Source organism: Mus pahari, chromosome 1, assembly GCF_900095145.1.
Source record: "Mus pahari chromosome 1, PAHARI_EIJ_v1.1, whole genome shotgun sequence".
Taxonomy (NCBI): domain Eukaryota; kingdom Metazoa; phylum Chordata; class Mammalia; order Rodentia; family Muridae; genus Mus; species Mus pahari.
This window is the reverse complement of record NC_034590.1, coordinates 125,323,918-125,342,668: the sequence shown is the minus strand read 5'-3', so window position 1 is coordinate 125,342,668 and position 18,751 is coordinate 125,323,918. Positions and strand designations below refer to the sequence as shown.

The 18,751-nt window shown below is 34.4% G+C and overlaps 2 protein-coding genes across 2 annotated transcripts; both read right to left on the bottom strand.

Annotated features, from left to right (window-relative positions):
- Positions 1-4,527: 4,527 nt before the first annotated feature.
- Positions 4,528-5,454, bottom strand: LOC110324000 (olfactory receptor 5B3-like). Its single transcript, XM_021201394.1, has one exon. The coding sequence runs from the start codon at positions 5,452-5,454 to the stop codon at positions 4,528-4,530; it is 927 nt and encodes a 308-aa protein (XP_021057053.1).
- Positions 5,455-17,415: 11,961 nt separating this feature from the next.
- Positions 17,416-18,348, bottom strand: LOC110323984 (olfactory receptor 5B3-like). The gene has a single exon (XM_021201371.1). The coding sequence runs from the start codon at positions 18,346-18,348 to the stop codon at positions 17,416-17,418; it is 933 nt and encodes a 310-aa protein (XP_021057030.1).
- Between the last annotated feature and the right edge of the window lie 403 nt (positions 18,349-18,751).

Here is an 18,751-nt window from a genome sequence, read left to right as displayed (position 1 = left end):
TATATTTGCTTTCCATTATGAGAAATTAGAACAAAAGATTACCAATAAGGAAAGTGCCATCACCTACCACAATGGCAACTTGATTTTTGGACCTCTAAACCTCTAAAATCAAAAAAAAAAATGTATGATGTCTACATGTGTCATTCTCGAAATGCCTTTTCATTAGACATATCAACCATTACACTATAAGTGATCTTTTGAAATTTTTTCTCAAATTAGAGAGCATAACATGCCTGCCTATTTCTGATCTTTCTGTGTGTGGGGGGGGAAATGAGATAAGACATTTGATTGACATTTTAACACTAGGACAAATGACATGAATACTTTGAAGATAGACAGGAAGAAATATTTAACTCTTCTGCAATACTGCTGAGGCTGCGAATTCTGTCCAATTCTGCAAGTGGCTGATGTGAAAATCAAAGTGATGTCCTTGAGTTAACACAGGGTGTTTTTGGGTTAAACCTCTATTGGAGCATTCTGGGTTACATAGACAACTTGGCCTACATAATGGAGTACCCGTCACCTAGTCACTCAGAACCGAGACTAAAACATTATGCTTATCTCTCTAAACAAAAGAGACTTCTATAACAGTTCATCTTATCATTGATTGTACTAAAAAGATCCCCTTGAACACTGACCATGGCTTTTAGACTACACTGAACCATCAGTTTTCATGTGTAATTACTGAGATCCAATCCCTCAAATAAGGACTTGCCAAACTCCAAAACTTAATAGCATATATTATTTAAATAAAATATTTAAAATGTTGTAATTGTCTTTTATTGAAGTTCAAATATTTTCTAAATGTTTATATTCAATATTGAAATTTATTTTTAGATGTTCAAAATTCCATACATTTATCCAGTGAAATTTAATCATACCCACTTCCACACCTTCCTCCAACATCCCCAAGCTTAACCTAATGTTTTCTCCCCTAATTCATATCCTTTTCTATTAAATATTGTAATTAAATTCTAATACAATTCTTTATTTTCACCCTCCAACTGCTTGTGTATCACCACTTACCTTTTTGAGTTGATGGTGTTTTTTATAATCACCACCACCAGCATCAGCACTGTCATCATCATCGTTGCCATCATTGTTGTTGTCATTGCTACTTATTTTATATATATATATATATATATATATATATATATATATATATATATAGGTGTGTGTGTTTATATTCATAAAAACTCTCTGTGTCCATTTAATGTGACTTTTGCTTAAGCAGCTTTAGGTGTGACCACATTATATTGAATAATCCATTCATGCCTCATCCTCCAAAGAAATTATTTCTCCCTCTCTCAGCCCTAGATGCCTATAGTTCTTAGTCTGGAGATAAGATTTTGTTTGTCTTCTGCCCATCTGTGTATGATTGTGGAATTATCCATTAGAATAACAACCTACCAATACACATCATCTAAATAAATTAGGACTTGTTACAGATGTCCCATTTAAGGATGAGCACTCTATAATCACTTCTCAGCTTTTGTCCAGTTGTTGTCTGTTCTCTGTTCCAAAAAAGAACCATCTTTGATACATAGTTAGAGTCACATAAATCTATGTGCATAAGGGTAAGTATATAGATCATACTTGTATCATTTTACATACTTTTTGAAAATACACAAATACATACACACATAATTTACATAATCTATTTAGTTTATTAATAAATTTTAAGAATGTACTTATGTGATATGATACTTATCACTTAGTTAGACAACAATTCTTAGTAAAACTTATATGAGGTTTGATGTTTTGGTGGATAAATGGGTTTCCAGGAATTAATTGGACATAACATGAGGAATGGAAACTAGTGAAAATGTAGAACATAGGGAAGACCAACTTGTGGATACTTAATTCCTCCTTAGAATAGGGAACAAAATACCCATGAAAGGATATAGATACAGAGACAAAATTTAGAGCTAAGATGAAAGGATGGATTATCCAGAAACTAGTCCACCCAGGGATCCATCCCATCATCAGCCTCCAATTCCAGACACTATTGCATATGCCAGAAGGATTTTGTTGAAGGGACCCTGATATAGTCATCTCATATGCAGCCTTGCCAGTGCCTGGCTAATACAGAAGTGGATGCTCACAGTGATCTATAGGATGGAGCACAGGGTCCACAATGGAGGAGCTATAGAAAGAACCCAAGGTGCTCAAGGGGTTGCAGCCCTATAGATGGAACAACAATATGAACTAACAGGTATCCCCAGAGCTTGTGTCTCTAGCTGCATATGTAGCAGAAGATGGCCTAGTAAGCCATCATTGGGAAGAGAGGACCCTAGGTCTTGCAAACTTTATATGACCCAGTACAGGGGAATGCAAGGGCAAGAAATAAGAGTGGGTGGATAGAGAAGCAGGGAGGGGGAAGGGTATAGGGAACTTACAAGATAGCATTTGAAATGTAAATAAAGAAAATATCTAATAAAAAAATTTGAAAAAACAATGCAAAAAAAAAAAAGAAAGAAAGAAAATAGTATTTTAGAAGAGCAGAAACTTGACAGTGTCTTTTGAAGTAAACTGAATGTGACTCCATATGGCTATTATTATGTGGGATTTATGGTCATGATGGATGACTTAACACTTCAAAATAGTGGTTAAACTAAAATCAGAAGATATTTTATTCATTCATCAAATATTTACTAAAAAGCTACTACACCACAGACATTGATAAAATTTAGCCATCAATTTTATCAGCATATGTTAGTTATATATAATATGTTTCCATATATCATTGTAATACAAACTAAAATGTATTTTAAGTTTTTGCTTAATTTGCTCCTATAACCCTCTGATGTAAGTGTATGTGTGCATCTGTGTGCTAAAATATATTGAACAACATATTTGAACAAAATATTTTCTACTTTCATGAAATTTATATTCCACATGTAAAAGATGGATAGTATCGAAAATGTGAATACATAGTTAGACAAAACTACCTAAATGAAGTCAGAAGATAGTTTATGCAGTCAGTTTCACATAACTCATGAAGTTGATTTAAAAGTGTCCTATGATAGATGGAACCTTTGACTGAAGGCATGAAAGTAATAAGAGCCTTTCTCAAAGAGAAGTGCAATAGTGCTGAAGCAAGAATATAATTGTAACCATGAGAACAAGCAATGATATGACTGGTAACATGGCAGACGAGAATGCAAACTTATCTAATGAAGGAAAGAAATGGTTCTTTCAGAAATGAAAGTACACATTACTATTTTATTTGATATAAATAGTCTATAAAATTTAGTAACAGATGAAAACATTAACTTTTAAAACTATTACATTTCTGGCTACTCTGACAAATTATCCTTCTGAAATTAAAATAAAAAGACATGGTCAAAGAGAAATACTAATCAAAAAGAGGTGTCGGTATAGTACATATTTCAATAAAATGTGCAAAAAGAAGGCACTGTCATTTAATAATTGATATTCTAAAACTGAATTCCTGGAATGACAGTGAAGTAAATAAATAATATGTATCAGTTACATCATTATAACTAAATTAGAAGTTAAATTATTAGCAATAAACACTACTGGATATTTTCTGGGCTCTCCAGTGAAAGAGATGTATTTATGAAGCATAAATATATTATTGGTATGGTTTTAAGGTAGTTGTATATATAAAACTCCTAATATATTGACCCAAGTCTAGGGAATAAAGAATGCAAGTGGTTAATTCAATCTGAATTTGGCATTCTAAGAAGGTGGGAATGAACTGGCTAATGACAATCTTGAAGCTCAGTTAGAAGTTCTCATGTCAAAGAGTGAGAGACAATACGTGCCATAGTCAAAGGACAAGGGGGGATCGTGGGGAAGAAAACAGAGTGGGAAGAGTTGAAAGATAAAAGGAAAAGAAAGGAGAGAGAGAGCATGTGAGATGCAAGGGAAAGAGAGAGATTCAGCCACAGAGACCATGTGAGGAAAAACTAGCCCTTTCACTGATTTTTGTTCTATTTACTATTCCAAAATGGACAAGACACTAGCCACAAACACTGAGGGCAAGTTGTTATAAATCTTCTGTAATAAGTGCAAGATATTTTTGGGAACTTATTTTCAACATAAATAAGTGAGTGTCTCATGAATTACATGGATAAATCTGATTTCAGTCAAGTTAGTAGATAGTAATAACCTCCAGAGAAGCCATATTCCATTTAACTCTGAAAATGTTCTAATATCCAGAGTGTCTTTCACTAAAGAATACCCACGTGCATATCTTTTCCCTAAATGCTTCTTTGTATACATATATACTTTTGTATTAACATCTCAGTACAAAGTGCCAGAAAAAAAATACATGAATTCATCAACATCTTAATTGAAATTCTATGTAAGCAACTCCTATTTTACAAATTTAGATATATATTTCTGAACAAAACTTTTTTGTTTGTTACTGTAAAACAATGTTTCCTGGAACTTGTACAAAAGGTATATTTTAAACATAACTGAATAACTAGATAATATTAGGAAAGAATGAATTCAAGTATCATGTGTCTCTGAAGTGAGAACTCATAGTCATAAAGATCATGTTGTCTCTAAAATGATCTTTTTGAGTGCACTCTTTACTTCCTTATTCCTCAAGCTGTAGACCAAAGGGTTCAGCATGGGGATGACCATGGTGTAGAACACCGAGGCAATTTTATCTGTGTCCATGGAGTGACTGGAACTGGGCTGTACATACATAAAAATACTAGTTCCATAGAAAATGGAGACTGCAGTGAAGTGGGAGGCACAGGTGGATATAGCCTTGTGATGTCCTGAAGCTGATTGCATCTTTACGATGGTGACAAAAATGAACACATAGGATATCCAAATAACTATAAAGGCAAAAAATATGTGGAAGCTCACTATGTAGACAAGAACCAGCTCACTGGCATATCTGTCAGAGCAAGAGAGAACCATGACTGCTGGAATATCACAGAAAAAGTGATGGACAACATTAGACTCACAGAAATAGAGCTGAAATGTATCTCCTATGTGGATGGAGGCATTCAGGAAACCAATGACATAAGAGCCAATTATCAGCCATGTACACACACTTGTAGTCATGGTGGTGGTATAATGCAATGGCTTACACACTGCTGCATAACGATCATAGGCCATTGAGGCCAACAGGTAATTCTCCACAGTAATAAATGCTGCAAAAAAGAACATCTGAGCAGCACATTCATTGTAGGAAATGACTTTGTCTCCTATAAGAAAACCAGACATGACTTTTGGAGTGACTGCTGAAGAGTAACAAAAGTCTACCAAAGATAAGTTACCCAGAAAAAAGTACATGGGAGTGTGGAGCCGTGAGTCCATGAGAATCAACAGGATCATCCCCAGGTTCCCCACCATGGTGATTGTGTAAATAGCAAGAAATGTGATGAAGAGTGGAATTTGTAGGCCTGGGTCATTGGTGAGTCCCAACAAGATAAACTCTGTAACTTCTGTCTGGTTCTCCATCATGTTGAATAATCTCTTCAGTAATAAAATATAAAAAAAGTACAATATGATAAAGAAATGAAATTGTAATTACAAGGTATGAGGATAGTATTTCTCCGTCATTGTAACTATAAATTTTATCTCGAGATTTTTCAAAATATGAGTAAACTTGAAAACCAAGAACAATTTGTTTGTACAGCACTGTATATTGATCATGTACATAACCTTAACCTTTTTATGAATTTGAAAACAATTTGATAATTTGATGAAAATGATTAGTGCAGATGAATCTATTTGACAGTTCATTTCTCCTAATTAATTGCAATCTCATTTCTGCAATCATATGTAATTTTAGCTCAGTTAAACCTCACATTTCCATTTGCTGACCTGTCAAAAATTGCTATGGATACTTTTATTGTGCTTTCACAATACCAATTCACTAATGATGGGTTTTACATTCCTATAAATTAATTAACAAAAGAAAGTGAGTAATTCATTAATAGTGGCATGATAATTAATTGAAACCTCATTTCTGTAATAATATGTACCTTTAGCTCAGGCTGAATAATTCCTCAGTAGGTCTAAAGTAGATTTAAGTTAAGTTAAATTTAAACCTTTAAGTCAATTTCAGCATTGAGCAATAAACTTGGTGATTAGTTTCTTCAACATGTTGTTCACAATAATTTTAAATTCATTTGGTGGTATAATCAATCAAATAGAATCCTGAAGAATTACATGAGTCCTCTTTTAATGACAAAGATCACCAAGAATTGATTATGATCCTAATTTGACTTGTAACTTTCTCTGCACTAGTTCATGATTAATACTTGTGTGTTCATACATATGAATGATTATAAACTAAGGTTAAAGATGAATTTAACTACTTAATGATATCACATTTCAATTCATGATTAAATACTAAGGTATCTGGGAGATTATAAAAACAATTCAACTAGCAGAGGCAAATTTAATTGGTGTATATCCCCAGGTATATGTAGCAGAGAATTCAGGTCCTTGCAACAGGTGCCTGACATTTACCTCTCAACATCATACTTCCATCTGAAATGTAAAGATTATAGATGAGACTTACTTTTGGTTGGCACTAATAGAATAAATTAGTATATAATAAAAAGTTGACGCTTGAGTGTTGACTACAGGTGACTAAGACTGTCATATTGCTAGACTAGGACCACATTTTGAACAAGGTCAATACTAGCAATGCAGAGGTTTATTTGCCATGTTAATATTTCCATGCCCATTTTTTCTTCTCGTAGAACCTGGTGTCAGTGCTGCATGCTCCACAATTTATGTTTCCTTACTACAAGCATATAACTTCTGAAATTAATCTGAGCAACGTACTTTGAAAATTTATCTTCCATAAAATTCTCATTTTCATTTGGACAAAATGATTCACTATCCTTAATCTTCAATCTTTTCTTTGCTACTGTCAACTATCATAGATATCACAGTCAAAAATCATAGATTCCAAGACTTGGAAAAGACCCACATTATTGGCAGAATTTAGTACTTATACCAATAGTGTTGACATATTCCACCTTCTCAAAATTTGATTTGAATTTTTCTAATGTAGGAGCCATATTTAATATTTCCTTATTTGAATTTCAACTACGCAATGTTTTAAAATTATAGAGGCAGTATAACATATATTCAAGATTATCAGTTAATCTGGGTTTCAGTGTTTCTCTTTCTCTCCTACTCCTTCTCCTTCTTATCCCTCTCTCCCTCCCTTGCTCTGTCTCTGTCTGTGTCTGTCTTTCTGTGTGTTTCATACCTTCAATGAAATTCAAATATACACAACATAAGATAGTCACGAATTTTACTTGTATTCATATTTTATGATGAATGATTTGTAAACTGTATCTCTGAAAAATTTATGATAGACATTTTAACATTTATGCTCCATTCTTACCTTTGTTTCGTGATAAGTCTTTTGAAATCATCTTTTTCTGTCTTCAAACAATTGCAAAACATTTGCCAATATTGCTGCAATCATCTTGGGACTTGAAAGTAGTATGCTACTTAACTATGAGAGAATGAAGACCCAATTCAGAAAGTGGTTTTGGAGTCATAAATTCAGACATATTATATTTAGTAAATACTACTAGATGATCTTTCTTGGAAAGAAATCAAAATTCTATGTAAAGCAGGGTAGAACGTTGGAAATGACATCAACAGTTGTCAAAATTTAAGTACAGCTCATATTCTTTCTATATCCTTAATAGAGTTATTCACCTCCTTATTACTTGTAAATAGTACATTACTTTTATCTCACAATTTAAATTTTTTCTAATAATAAATAAAAGAAGGCTACAAAACATTGTATGAAGATGTTATCACAGAAGTATATATATTTTTCTCTTGGATATCTTTGCTCACCATGATTGAAGCTTAANAAAAAAAAAAATCATAAGGTAAGGAAAAGGCTGTCGTGTACTCACAATGATTACTGTTCAGACAAATAAAGAATGTGCAATGGAAAATTGTACTTTCCTTATAAACTGCATGATGTTTAGTAACTTTGGGTAATAAATGGAAAACTGGAATAATTACAGAGAGTTGGAAGTCTCTAGAGATTGCCCTCCAGAGAATATGTAACCCATACTTCCATCTATTCTACAAAAGAGACAATTAATTTGCCTGTGGGGATCAAAATGCCTATTATCTCTTTAAAATAAACTGCCTTCTTCACTGTATCAGTAAAACATTACAATGTATATCCTAATACATTATACCATAAGGTATTCTACACATCTCTTGATCCTCCTTCATCCTATTGCCTATACCCTCTTGTCACAACTAGTCAATTCTCAACTTCTGTGAGATCCACATTTCAGGTGCCACATATGAATGAGATCAATCAGTAATTGTTTGTCAGTCTACTCATTGTCCCTATTACAATGACCTTGAGTTCCATCAATGTTGTTGCAAATAGAAATTCATTTGCTTAAGAAAGAACAGTGTCCCATGATGTTCACACTCTTCATTTCTTTATCCTATCAGCAACTGATGAATGATCTGGATGTTTGCTTTTCCTAGCCATTATACAGGGGACTGCGGTGAATTTTGTCTAAGATGTATCTTTTGCTCACTTATTTCATTTTCTTTGAATTATGTTTAGTAATGGAGTGGCTAATTCATCACATGATCTCATCAAGAAAGCATAGTGTAATTTTTTTTTATTCTTTGAAGAGTGTAAATGGTATTTTGCTAGAAATTAAAGTTTGAAGACTATAGTTTGGTTCAAACAGAGCTTTCAACAAAACTTATTATTATTTCGGTCAGTGCAAACATGATGCATTTCCTTTTCATTGAGTCCACTTTTCTCAAGTTTGGTAGTTTTCAGATTTTATTATCAAAACTTTCATTACTATGCATAAATTCATTTTCTTTATTTCCATTTCAGATAATCCATTATTGTTACATAGGAGTATGACTGATGTTACATGCTGAGTTTGCAACTTTAGTAATTTTATTTATTGGCTATAATAGCTTCTTTATTGATAGAGGTTTGAGGAACATTGTATGTATGTAAATTTATACATTGTGATAGCAGTAATATTATATTTTTTCTACCTTATCAAAATCCAGCCACCAACAGACATTCAGTCTTGACACTGCCTGGACTATATGTTTGCTGTGTTACCTCTTAAGAAATACTCCCCAAAGAGTTCACATCACTGAAGCTTGTCTCTTCTTAATTATAACTGATTTTCTAATACCACAAAACCAGAAATCACTTATTTATAAAATATCATATGAATACCCTAATAGATTTTTGCTTCACTCTATAATATTATAAACCTGACTTACAGCTTCTGTATTTTTCCAGCATTCTTATTTTTAAGTTTCTATCTCTTTTTAACTGAAAAGTATTTACATATAAAATATTCTGATCAGGTTTTCTCTTTCAACAAACTCCTCCCTGATCCTCCTCACTTCCTCCAACAAACCAGCCCCATACCCTTTCTTTCTCTCTTAAAAAAAAAAAAAGAAAAAACAAACAAACAAAAAAAAAACGAATACAGCTTTAAAAACATAAATACAGAAGACAAAATATAGGGCAAAATAAAGAAAATAAGACAAAAATGGGAAGAGGCTAGAAACATACCATCAAGGTTGTTTAGTGTTGCTTAACTGCTTCTGGATATGAGACCTGTCCTGAAGAGTGGTGAGAGACTCCACTGGAGAAAACTAAAACTAATTTTTTTCATTTACAATGGTTATCATTTGCAGATAGCTCCCAATTTAAGGATTTGACCTTGCATTCACTTCCCTTTATTCACATTGGTACATTATCTGGCTCAAAACTGTGCAGGTCTTATATATACTGTCACTCTCTGTGAGTTCATATATGCATCAATCATTTTGTACCTGTAAAACAGTGTTTACTGTATGTGATCTCTTACCTCTGTCTCATTCAATCTTTCTGAAGCCTTGAGGGTTAAAATTGAGTACTCCAAAATCTCCTACTTTCTATAAATTGTCCAGCTTTGAGTCTCTTTGTTAGTTATAATCTATTGTAATAAGCCTCCCCAAAGAAGACGGAGTCAGGAACTGATTTATATCATTCAGAGTCATTTTATTATGTACTTCTAGGAGAACAATACTACTAGGTTTTCCCCTAGGCCCATGGTCTATTGAGTCTCACTATATTGGTCACCCTAGCAGTCTCAAACACGGGTTTCATCTCATAGAGCAGGAAGGACATAAACCCAATTAAAGAGTAGTAGGTTACTTTCATAATGTTTGTATCACTATTGCAACAGCATGTAATCAAGTCACTGCTATACATGGCAGAGTTTCCAGCTGGATTAATGATTACCTATTTCCTCTGGTAGCAAGCAGAGTATCTACCAGTACCATGATTAATGATCAGTAAGGATATAAACTCTGGTTGGGCACCAGCTTCACTTCTCCATGTGCAATGAGCTATGTAAGTATTGATGGACACCTTACCAAAATAAATTTACAAATTCAATACCATTCCTATGAAAATTCCAAACAAAATTCTTTACAGACCATGTGGAAAAACAAAAACCCAAGAAATCTAGAACAATCCTGTACAATAATAGAACTTCTTGGGGTATCAGCATTCTTGACCTAAAGCTGTATTACATAAATTTGTATGGTATTGGTATAGAAAAAGACAGGTTTATAGATGGAATCTAATCAAAGACACAGAAATAAAATCACAAATCTTTGCACACTTCATTTTTTTATAATGAAGCCAAAATAGAAATAAAAGTACTAGTGGGATCCTTGATCTATGGCAAAATATTGAAGCTCCAGTGAATCTGTTGGGGTGGTAGAATTGATTCTTGCCAGCAGAATGCCTCATAATTCGAAGTGTAATGATGGATATAAAGGATAGTTAAAAATCACCTACCAGATCTCTAGTCCAGTGTGGCCACTGTGGGTCTCTGAAAGAAAGTGATTTGGGGAGATATGCAGCTAACACAAAGGAATGTAGCCAGGAAGGCTGAAAGGGCCTGGGAGAAAGAGTTCATCCGGGTCTGCACCAAAAGGCTAATTCCCCCAAAAGCAGAGGTGTTGAAGGATGTTCCCATAAGCAGGATCCTATTTGGGCAGACTTACACTTTGGAGATACTGTAATGGAAGTCAGAAAGAATAGAGGAAAATTACCTACCTCGTCCCAGACTAAAAATCATCTATTTGAGTTCCAGCCTGGTATGGCCTTCTCTCAAGCACTTATACTCCAATCTCTAATAGAACAGTCATCAAGCCAAAAGCATTCAACTGTTTTTCCTACCGAAAATTTCAGAATCCTCTACAGTTTTCCCCAACACAGCATGGTCATGCCCACCACAACAATGCCCTATGAACCTGGTACTAATGTCTATTCTATCTAATTTTATTTCCACCAAGTGCTAATGGAGATCATTAGTGAAAGTATCTGGAGGAGAAAATAGTTACTTCATCCTACAGGTTACACACCATTAAGGAAGGAAGTCACGTCTACTTGTATATAATTCTAAAACACTTTATATAATGAATTGGCTGGTTCCTCATAATTCTGCTGACAAAGGTTAAAATCAAAATATGCTCTTACAGGTTTGAATTAATAGCAAAAGGCATGAGTAAGTGACCTCAAAGCTTCGATGTTTCTCCTGAAAGAGATTTGCATGTTCTGTAGCAAAAGTGCCAAGATTGCTGAAATAGTCAGTGCCATGAGTGGTTGCCTTAACATGTAAGTGGAATTCCCAGTATATGTCTACCAGAAAAGTTACAGCATTGATTCTGAAGCAGGTCCCTGAAATTTGGAATGGAAATATGTGGAAGCTTCTTTTATAAAGATGGAGACATTAATCCCCTTCATTTTAGTGAAATATTCTTATAACTTGTAGAACGTTTTCTATAAGCAGTAGAATTCATCTGTGTATACTACCTAAATTTCCTACAGTAGACTTTTACTCAAATGACACCTACTGTATTAATTTATTTCCATGATTTGGGCAATAACAACAACCTCTGAGATTTGGAAGATTTTGCTCTATTTAAATACTTCTAAACCCTTCAGAATATGAGATTGATGCACTGCCTACTACTACACTATTACTGAAGCCATAATGTACTTATAGACAGGAGCCTAGCATTGACTGTCCTCTGAGAGGGTCTACCAGCTAATGACTGAGACATACACAGATACTTACAGACAACCATTGAACTGAGGTAACGAATCCATATGGAAGAGTTAGAGTACAGACTGAAGGAGCTGATGGTGATTGCAACCCCATAGGAAGAACAAGTAAGCGAGACACCTCAGAGTTCCCAGAAACTAACCTGAAAACCAAGGAGCATACATTGGCTGGTTTGAATCCCTGGGCACATGTGTAGCAGAGGATTGCCTTGTAGGACCTCAGTGGGGCAGAATTCACTTATTTCTGTGGAAACTTGATTCCCTAGGGAAGAGGGGTGTCAGTGGAGATAAAGTGGGTGTGGTGGGTGGGTGAGCACCCTCTCAAAGGCAGGGGTAGGGGCTGGGTAAAGAACTTTGGGAGGGGATACCAGGAAGGGAGGCAACTTTTGGAATGTAAATAAATAAAATAATTCAATAAAATCAAGTATTTGCATTTAGACACAGATGCTGACTGACAGACAGAAGAATTATATGCATTTGCCTATATGCAGTCATAGTGCTTACAAATGACATTCTGAAGGCAGCAGAATAACCATTTATAGTTGAATAAAAATTAACAAATACTTCAGTTAACAAAAGCATGGTTATTTCAGCACCTTTTCAGTGAATCGAACTATATTTTTAATTTACGTATTAGTATTTTAAGTATGTTGTAATTTCATTGCTATTTTACTAAAATATTTTCTTTTACAATTCAAAGGTTTTATGTTGACATAAATGAATGTGTAAAACATAGCAAATATCATAAAGTCACAGAAGAATATTAAATGAATGAATGAATGAACGAATGAATAAATAAATAAATAAATAAATACTTCAAAAGCAGCCAAGAACCTAAGACAACATAATGTATAATCCTAGGAGAAAACTTAATATCATTATTTTGCTAAAGAGACATAGCAACAAAATGACTCCTAATGACATTGTGCTCATAATCATGACATACAGGGTCCCAACATGGAATAGGAAAATGTTCCAAGGGGTTCAACTCCTAAGTAAGAAGCTGCTTGTAAGGAGACAATCAATTTACCATAGTGGACTCTCACTAGGTATATAAACCCCATTCCAGGGCAGGACCCAGGCCCAAGAGTAACTGACCAACACAAAGTAAATTCAATGTAGATGAGATTTTTCAAGTCTTTTAATTTCATGTTTTTTAGTTGTTTATACAATTCTTGCTGTTGCTTTATTTTTCTTTTTTTGATTTTAGTTTTTGTGGGTTTCAGTGTGTGTGTGTGTGTGTGTGTGTGTGTGCGTGTGTGTTTTCTTTTGAAGAGAGAAAGAAATCCAGAAAGAGAAAGAAAATAAAGTTTTTAGAGGAAGGTGAGGAGTTTCTGGGGGAAACTGAGGAAAAACAAAAACCTCTCAGTAAATTAAAATTTTTACATTGTGCTTCACTGACGAGTATTGACACAGGGCATACCGTTTGACCATAATGAATCTAAGTAGGATTCAGTTGTGAAACACACAACGAAAAAACGACAAAACTAAGAACATCCGAACACTCTAAATGAGAAACATACTTTAAAAATTACCTTATGACAAAAAAAGAAATAAAAAATCAAACTCAGAAATAGTAGAGTTGAAAAGTAATGATATATAAAAAATATTAATAAAAAATTTACGTGGATACTTCTACAAAATAAACACTCAAATCAAGGACTACAAACTAGTTAAGAAGGCAAATCTAGATTAAATGACATGTTTATGAATAAAGCTTTTTAAGACTCAAACGAAACAGTCTTTCATTATATTAATGAAGCGCACAAGGCTAAGCACTTTCAGATATCAAACAGCAGTGCTCCTTCAGTGTACAGTAGGGCTACTCATCTCAAGACAGGGCAATAATCCACAGAAAAATGATAGGTTTATCTTCTACATTGTATGATAATAGACTATTTCTCCATTAGCATTGCTTTCATTAGACTTAGTGAGTAAAAGGTCAAAAGTAATCTTAACATTAACAGATTTATTTTTGTTTAAAACATTTTATTTTTATGTGCATAGGTGGGTTATGGTGGTATGTAAAATGTATGGCAATAACCTGTCATGCGTGTGCTCATGTGTGCTTGTGTATGCATGTGTATGAGCATGTGTGTTAATTTGTGTGTACTTGTGTTTCTGTAACAAAACTAATTGAAAAGTAAAAGGTTATGAATCTATGATAGAATAGGATGGCACAAGCAGAGGTGGAGAAGAATAGGGTAGAGTTTAAATGATATAAATATTTTGGCTTTTTTGTCAAAGATCAAGTGTAAATAAGTGTGTGGTTTTATTTCTGGGTCTACAATTCTCTTCCATTCATCTACCAGTTTATCTCTGTACCAATACATGTAGTTTTTATCACTATTGCTTGGTAGTATAGCTTAAGGTCAGGGATGGTGATTCCTCCAGAAGTTCTTTTATTGTTAAGAACTATTTTCGTAATATTTTTGCTTTTCCATATGAAATTAAGAATTTCTCATTCAATGTCATTGAAGAATTGTGTTGGAATTTTGATGCAGATTACATTGAATATGTAGATTGTTATTGGTAGGATGGCAATGTTAATCCTATCAGTGAGCATGGGAGATCTTTGGACTTTCTGACATCTTTTTCTATTTCTTTCTTGAAGGACTAGAAGTTCTGTCATACAGATCTTTCACTTGTTTGGTTAGAGTTACACCAAGATGAAGGAGGGCAACCATGAAGGAGGACCAGCAGCCTCAATTAACCTGGACCCTGAGATCTCTCAGACACTGGACCACCAGCCAAGCAGCATACACCAGCTGATATGAGGACACATATACATCAAAGGACTGCTAGGTCTGGGTTCTGCCTGCAGTAACTCACTTCAGTCTGGGTTCATCCTGAAGGGCAGGGCTGAAAGGGAATAGATGGGCGAGAGAAATTTGAGACCAGGACAAATTATTCTAAGGTTTAATGAAGGAACTCATTTTATATAGCACGGGAAAAACTCCAGTCCCCAGCCCCAGTCTTGGAAGGCACAGGTGATTGTCCATTGGCAGGTCCAGAGGATCAAGGCACAGGTGAATGTCTGTAGGCGGGTCCAAAGGATGTTGTCTTCTGGGACATCAAATGGTCTTCTCAGCAGGAGATGGAGACACAGATGGTAGAGCAGCTCTGGCAGATCTGAAAGTTGCCACAGGTGGATTTTAGCACCTGCAGGGGGCTGAGCTTTGAAGGAGAGTGATTAGTATAAAGAGTAAGGTAAGCTTGGCAGATCTGAAGATTATAACTGCAGGTGGTCCAGTGGCAACAGAGAGCTGGGAGGCCCCAACACAGTCAGAGGAGATGCAACTAACCCACAAGAGACTGGAGGCCCCAGAGAATGAGGATGTCTGGTGGGGTGGGTAGTGGGGATGGGGACATCCTAGTGGAAGTGGGAAAGGAGGTATGGGATGTGAAACAGTCTGAGAGGGACTGGGAGGTGGATAAAATTTGGAGTGTTAAAAAAAAAATTAAGTATTTTTTTTAAAAAAGTGTAATTGTTAAATGCATCAAAGAGATATGTAGAATTTGGAGAAACAATTGGTAGTTTCTTTCAGTTGAGACTAATTTAGAATAAAATTTTCATTGTGTTTCACCAGTTAAATATAAGTTTTTAAAGAGATTAGGAGATAATGAAAAACATGTCCTAGGCTTGCCTCCTAAGGAAACCAGTCAGTCCCCAAGTCATCTAATGCTTATTTCCTAAGTTCCAAACTACATGTTTGGAAAAGTTACACTTAACAGATGGCAAAAATAAACCTATTCACATGTCCCGCCATTGGAAAACTGTGGTAAGGATTTACAAGTTTCTAGAACTACCTATATTTGGAAAAAAGTAAGCCAAAGGCAATGAAGTAGTGATAGAAGTTTGCATAAGTTGTTGTCCCTATTGAGATCTTAAAGAATAGGTATGTGGTTTCACTGTGTATGATTTAGATCATAATCTAAGCCTCTGAAGAAAAAAACATGGCTTTTGGTATTTAAAAAAAGTATTATTAAGTTTAATTAATCAATTGTTGAATCAAATTATAGCTACTCTCTAAGTTATGGTTTCATTACTCTAGCAATCAACAAATATTCAATTATTGGGTTTGCAGATATATTGATAGCATTTTTGCCATCTTTATCAATAAATACTAAGTGAAGCTATTTTGATTTTACTGGCAATGTTCCCACGGTGTCCTGTCTAGTTGTAGTATCAGCTTTTCTACTTTAGCGATTATATCTTAGGAGATTTAATATTTTCCACAATTAAAAATTATACACAGTCCCACTACATCAATATATTTGCCAAATATAATTAGTGACCAAAATATAGAAACCTCAGTAGAATTATAGGTAGGACATATAATGACAGGTTGTAGCAAGTCAATCCAAGATAAATTAAGCAGTCTTCAATATAAATGAATTTACTGGAATTTATTGTATGGGACATGTGAACATAGTTCATCCACGACAAAGGATAAATTATTTATTGGGCCTTTCTTATAAAACAAAAAGTTTCATAACTCTTATGTGTCCTCTTAGGGTTTTGGAGGCAATAAATTCTTCATTTAGATTTATTATCTGAGACTATCTAAGAATATGACATTTTTAATTCTGAGTAAAGGTCAGAACAACATATTGATCTATAGTAGAATATACTACACAGAATTCATATTCAATAAAAGAATATAAACAGCATATTCAATAAAAGAAAACAATATAAATAATGAGCATATGTACATAGACAAAGCTAATATCAGGAAAGAGAAACAAGTATAAATATTGAGAAGAGAAGTTAGCAATGAAAAACATGCAAATAAACATAATTTCGGGGATAGACACTTTCAATGGTAAATTCTCCCAACACACAGTCCATAGTAATATCTTAATATAAAGGAAAAATTAGCTAAAGATCTGTATTAGATTCTAATTCATAATGAAACAAAACAGAGCAAATATAGATGTAACAAAATGGACATACCCAGAGGTGTATTTCAATTTGGACAAAAAGTACCAGTCAGTCAAAATGATAATGATTATTAACTATCACAATATACTAGGAAGAGAAAGTAAAAAGAAAATAATTTAGTGTATCAATAATGGTAAAAACATTTTTGACAAACTAAACACAAAACTCACAATTATCTAATTCCCATATTATGCATATAAATATACTGTTTCTTCATGTCCAGGCAAAAATGATATGCATAGGCAAAAGTAAGGACTCAGATCATGAACTACTACAAGCTTAAAATATAATCTATTATATGCAGAAGTCATAAGAATTTTAATATTATATTATTAAATATTTAAATTTATTATCATAATGATTATTTTTCTTTCAGAACCACTTTCATGAATGCACTCTTGACTTCTTTGTTTCTCAGGCTGTAAACTAAAGGGTTCAGCATGGGAATGACCATGGTGTAGAAGACAGACACAATTTTGTCAGTGTCCATTGCATGTCTAGAGCTTGGCTGTAAATACATGAAGATTGTTGTTCCATAGAAAATAAAAACAGCAGTAAAGTGGGAAGCACAGGTGGAAAGAGCCTTCTGAACTCCTGAGCTTGAGTGCATCTTTAAGATTGTGATAAATATTATAATATATGATACTAATATTATTATGAGAGCAAAGAAGATATTGAAACTGGCTAAATAAATAAGTACCAGTTCATTAACATGTCTATCAGAGCAAGAGAGAGCCATGATTGCTGGCATATCACAGAAAAAATGATGGACCACATTAGACTTACAGAAAGAAAGACTGAATGTATCTCCAAGATAAACTGAGACATTCAAGAACCCAAGAGCATAGCAGCCCATGATGAGACACATACAAACTCTCGGAGTCATGGTGGTAGCATAGTGTAGGGGTTTACATACTGCTGCATATCGATCACAGGCCATTGAAGCCAACAGATAATTTTCCACAGTAGCAAAGGCTGCAAAAAAGAACATCTGAGCAGCACAATCATTGTAAGAAATGAGTTTATCTCCTATTAAGAGACCAGACATGACTTTTGGTGTAATAGCTGAAGAGTACAAAACATCTACCAGGGACAAGTTACCAAGGAAAAAGTACATGGGGTTGTGGAGCCGAGAGTCCAAGAGAATCAGCAGGATCATGCCCAGGTTCCCTACCAGGGTGATAATGTAGATGAGGAGAAATATGATGAAAAGGGGAAGTTGCAGTCTTGGATCATCAGTGAGTCCCAGCAGCAAAAAGTTTGTCACTTCTGTCAAGTTGTTCAGTGGTGTCATCTAACAAACAGGCAATGCTCTGCAGTAATGAGAAAGGAATGAATAGTATGTTAACAAACTAAAAACTGAGAGGGATAAACAAAATATATAGCCACTGGAGTAACTTGATTGAAAGATTCTCTACAATATCCTACACATTGTTGTGACTTTCATGTGCTAGCTACACATAGGGTCACATGCTTCTAAATTTGGAAAATCTGATAAATAATTTATGCAACTTAAAAGTAGTGTCTCTGAATGGCCTTTCCTTCAGTCTCTGCTCCATTTTTGCCTTACTTTTCCTTTAGACAGAACAATTCTGGATCAAAATTTTTGAGATGCATGGGTGGCCCCAACTCTCAACTGGGAGCCAAGCTATCTACTGAAGGTGATCTCTTCAGTTTTCTATCTCCCTTCTACTGGG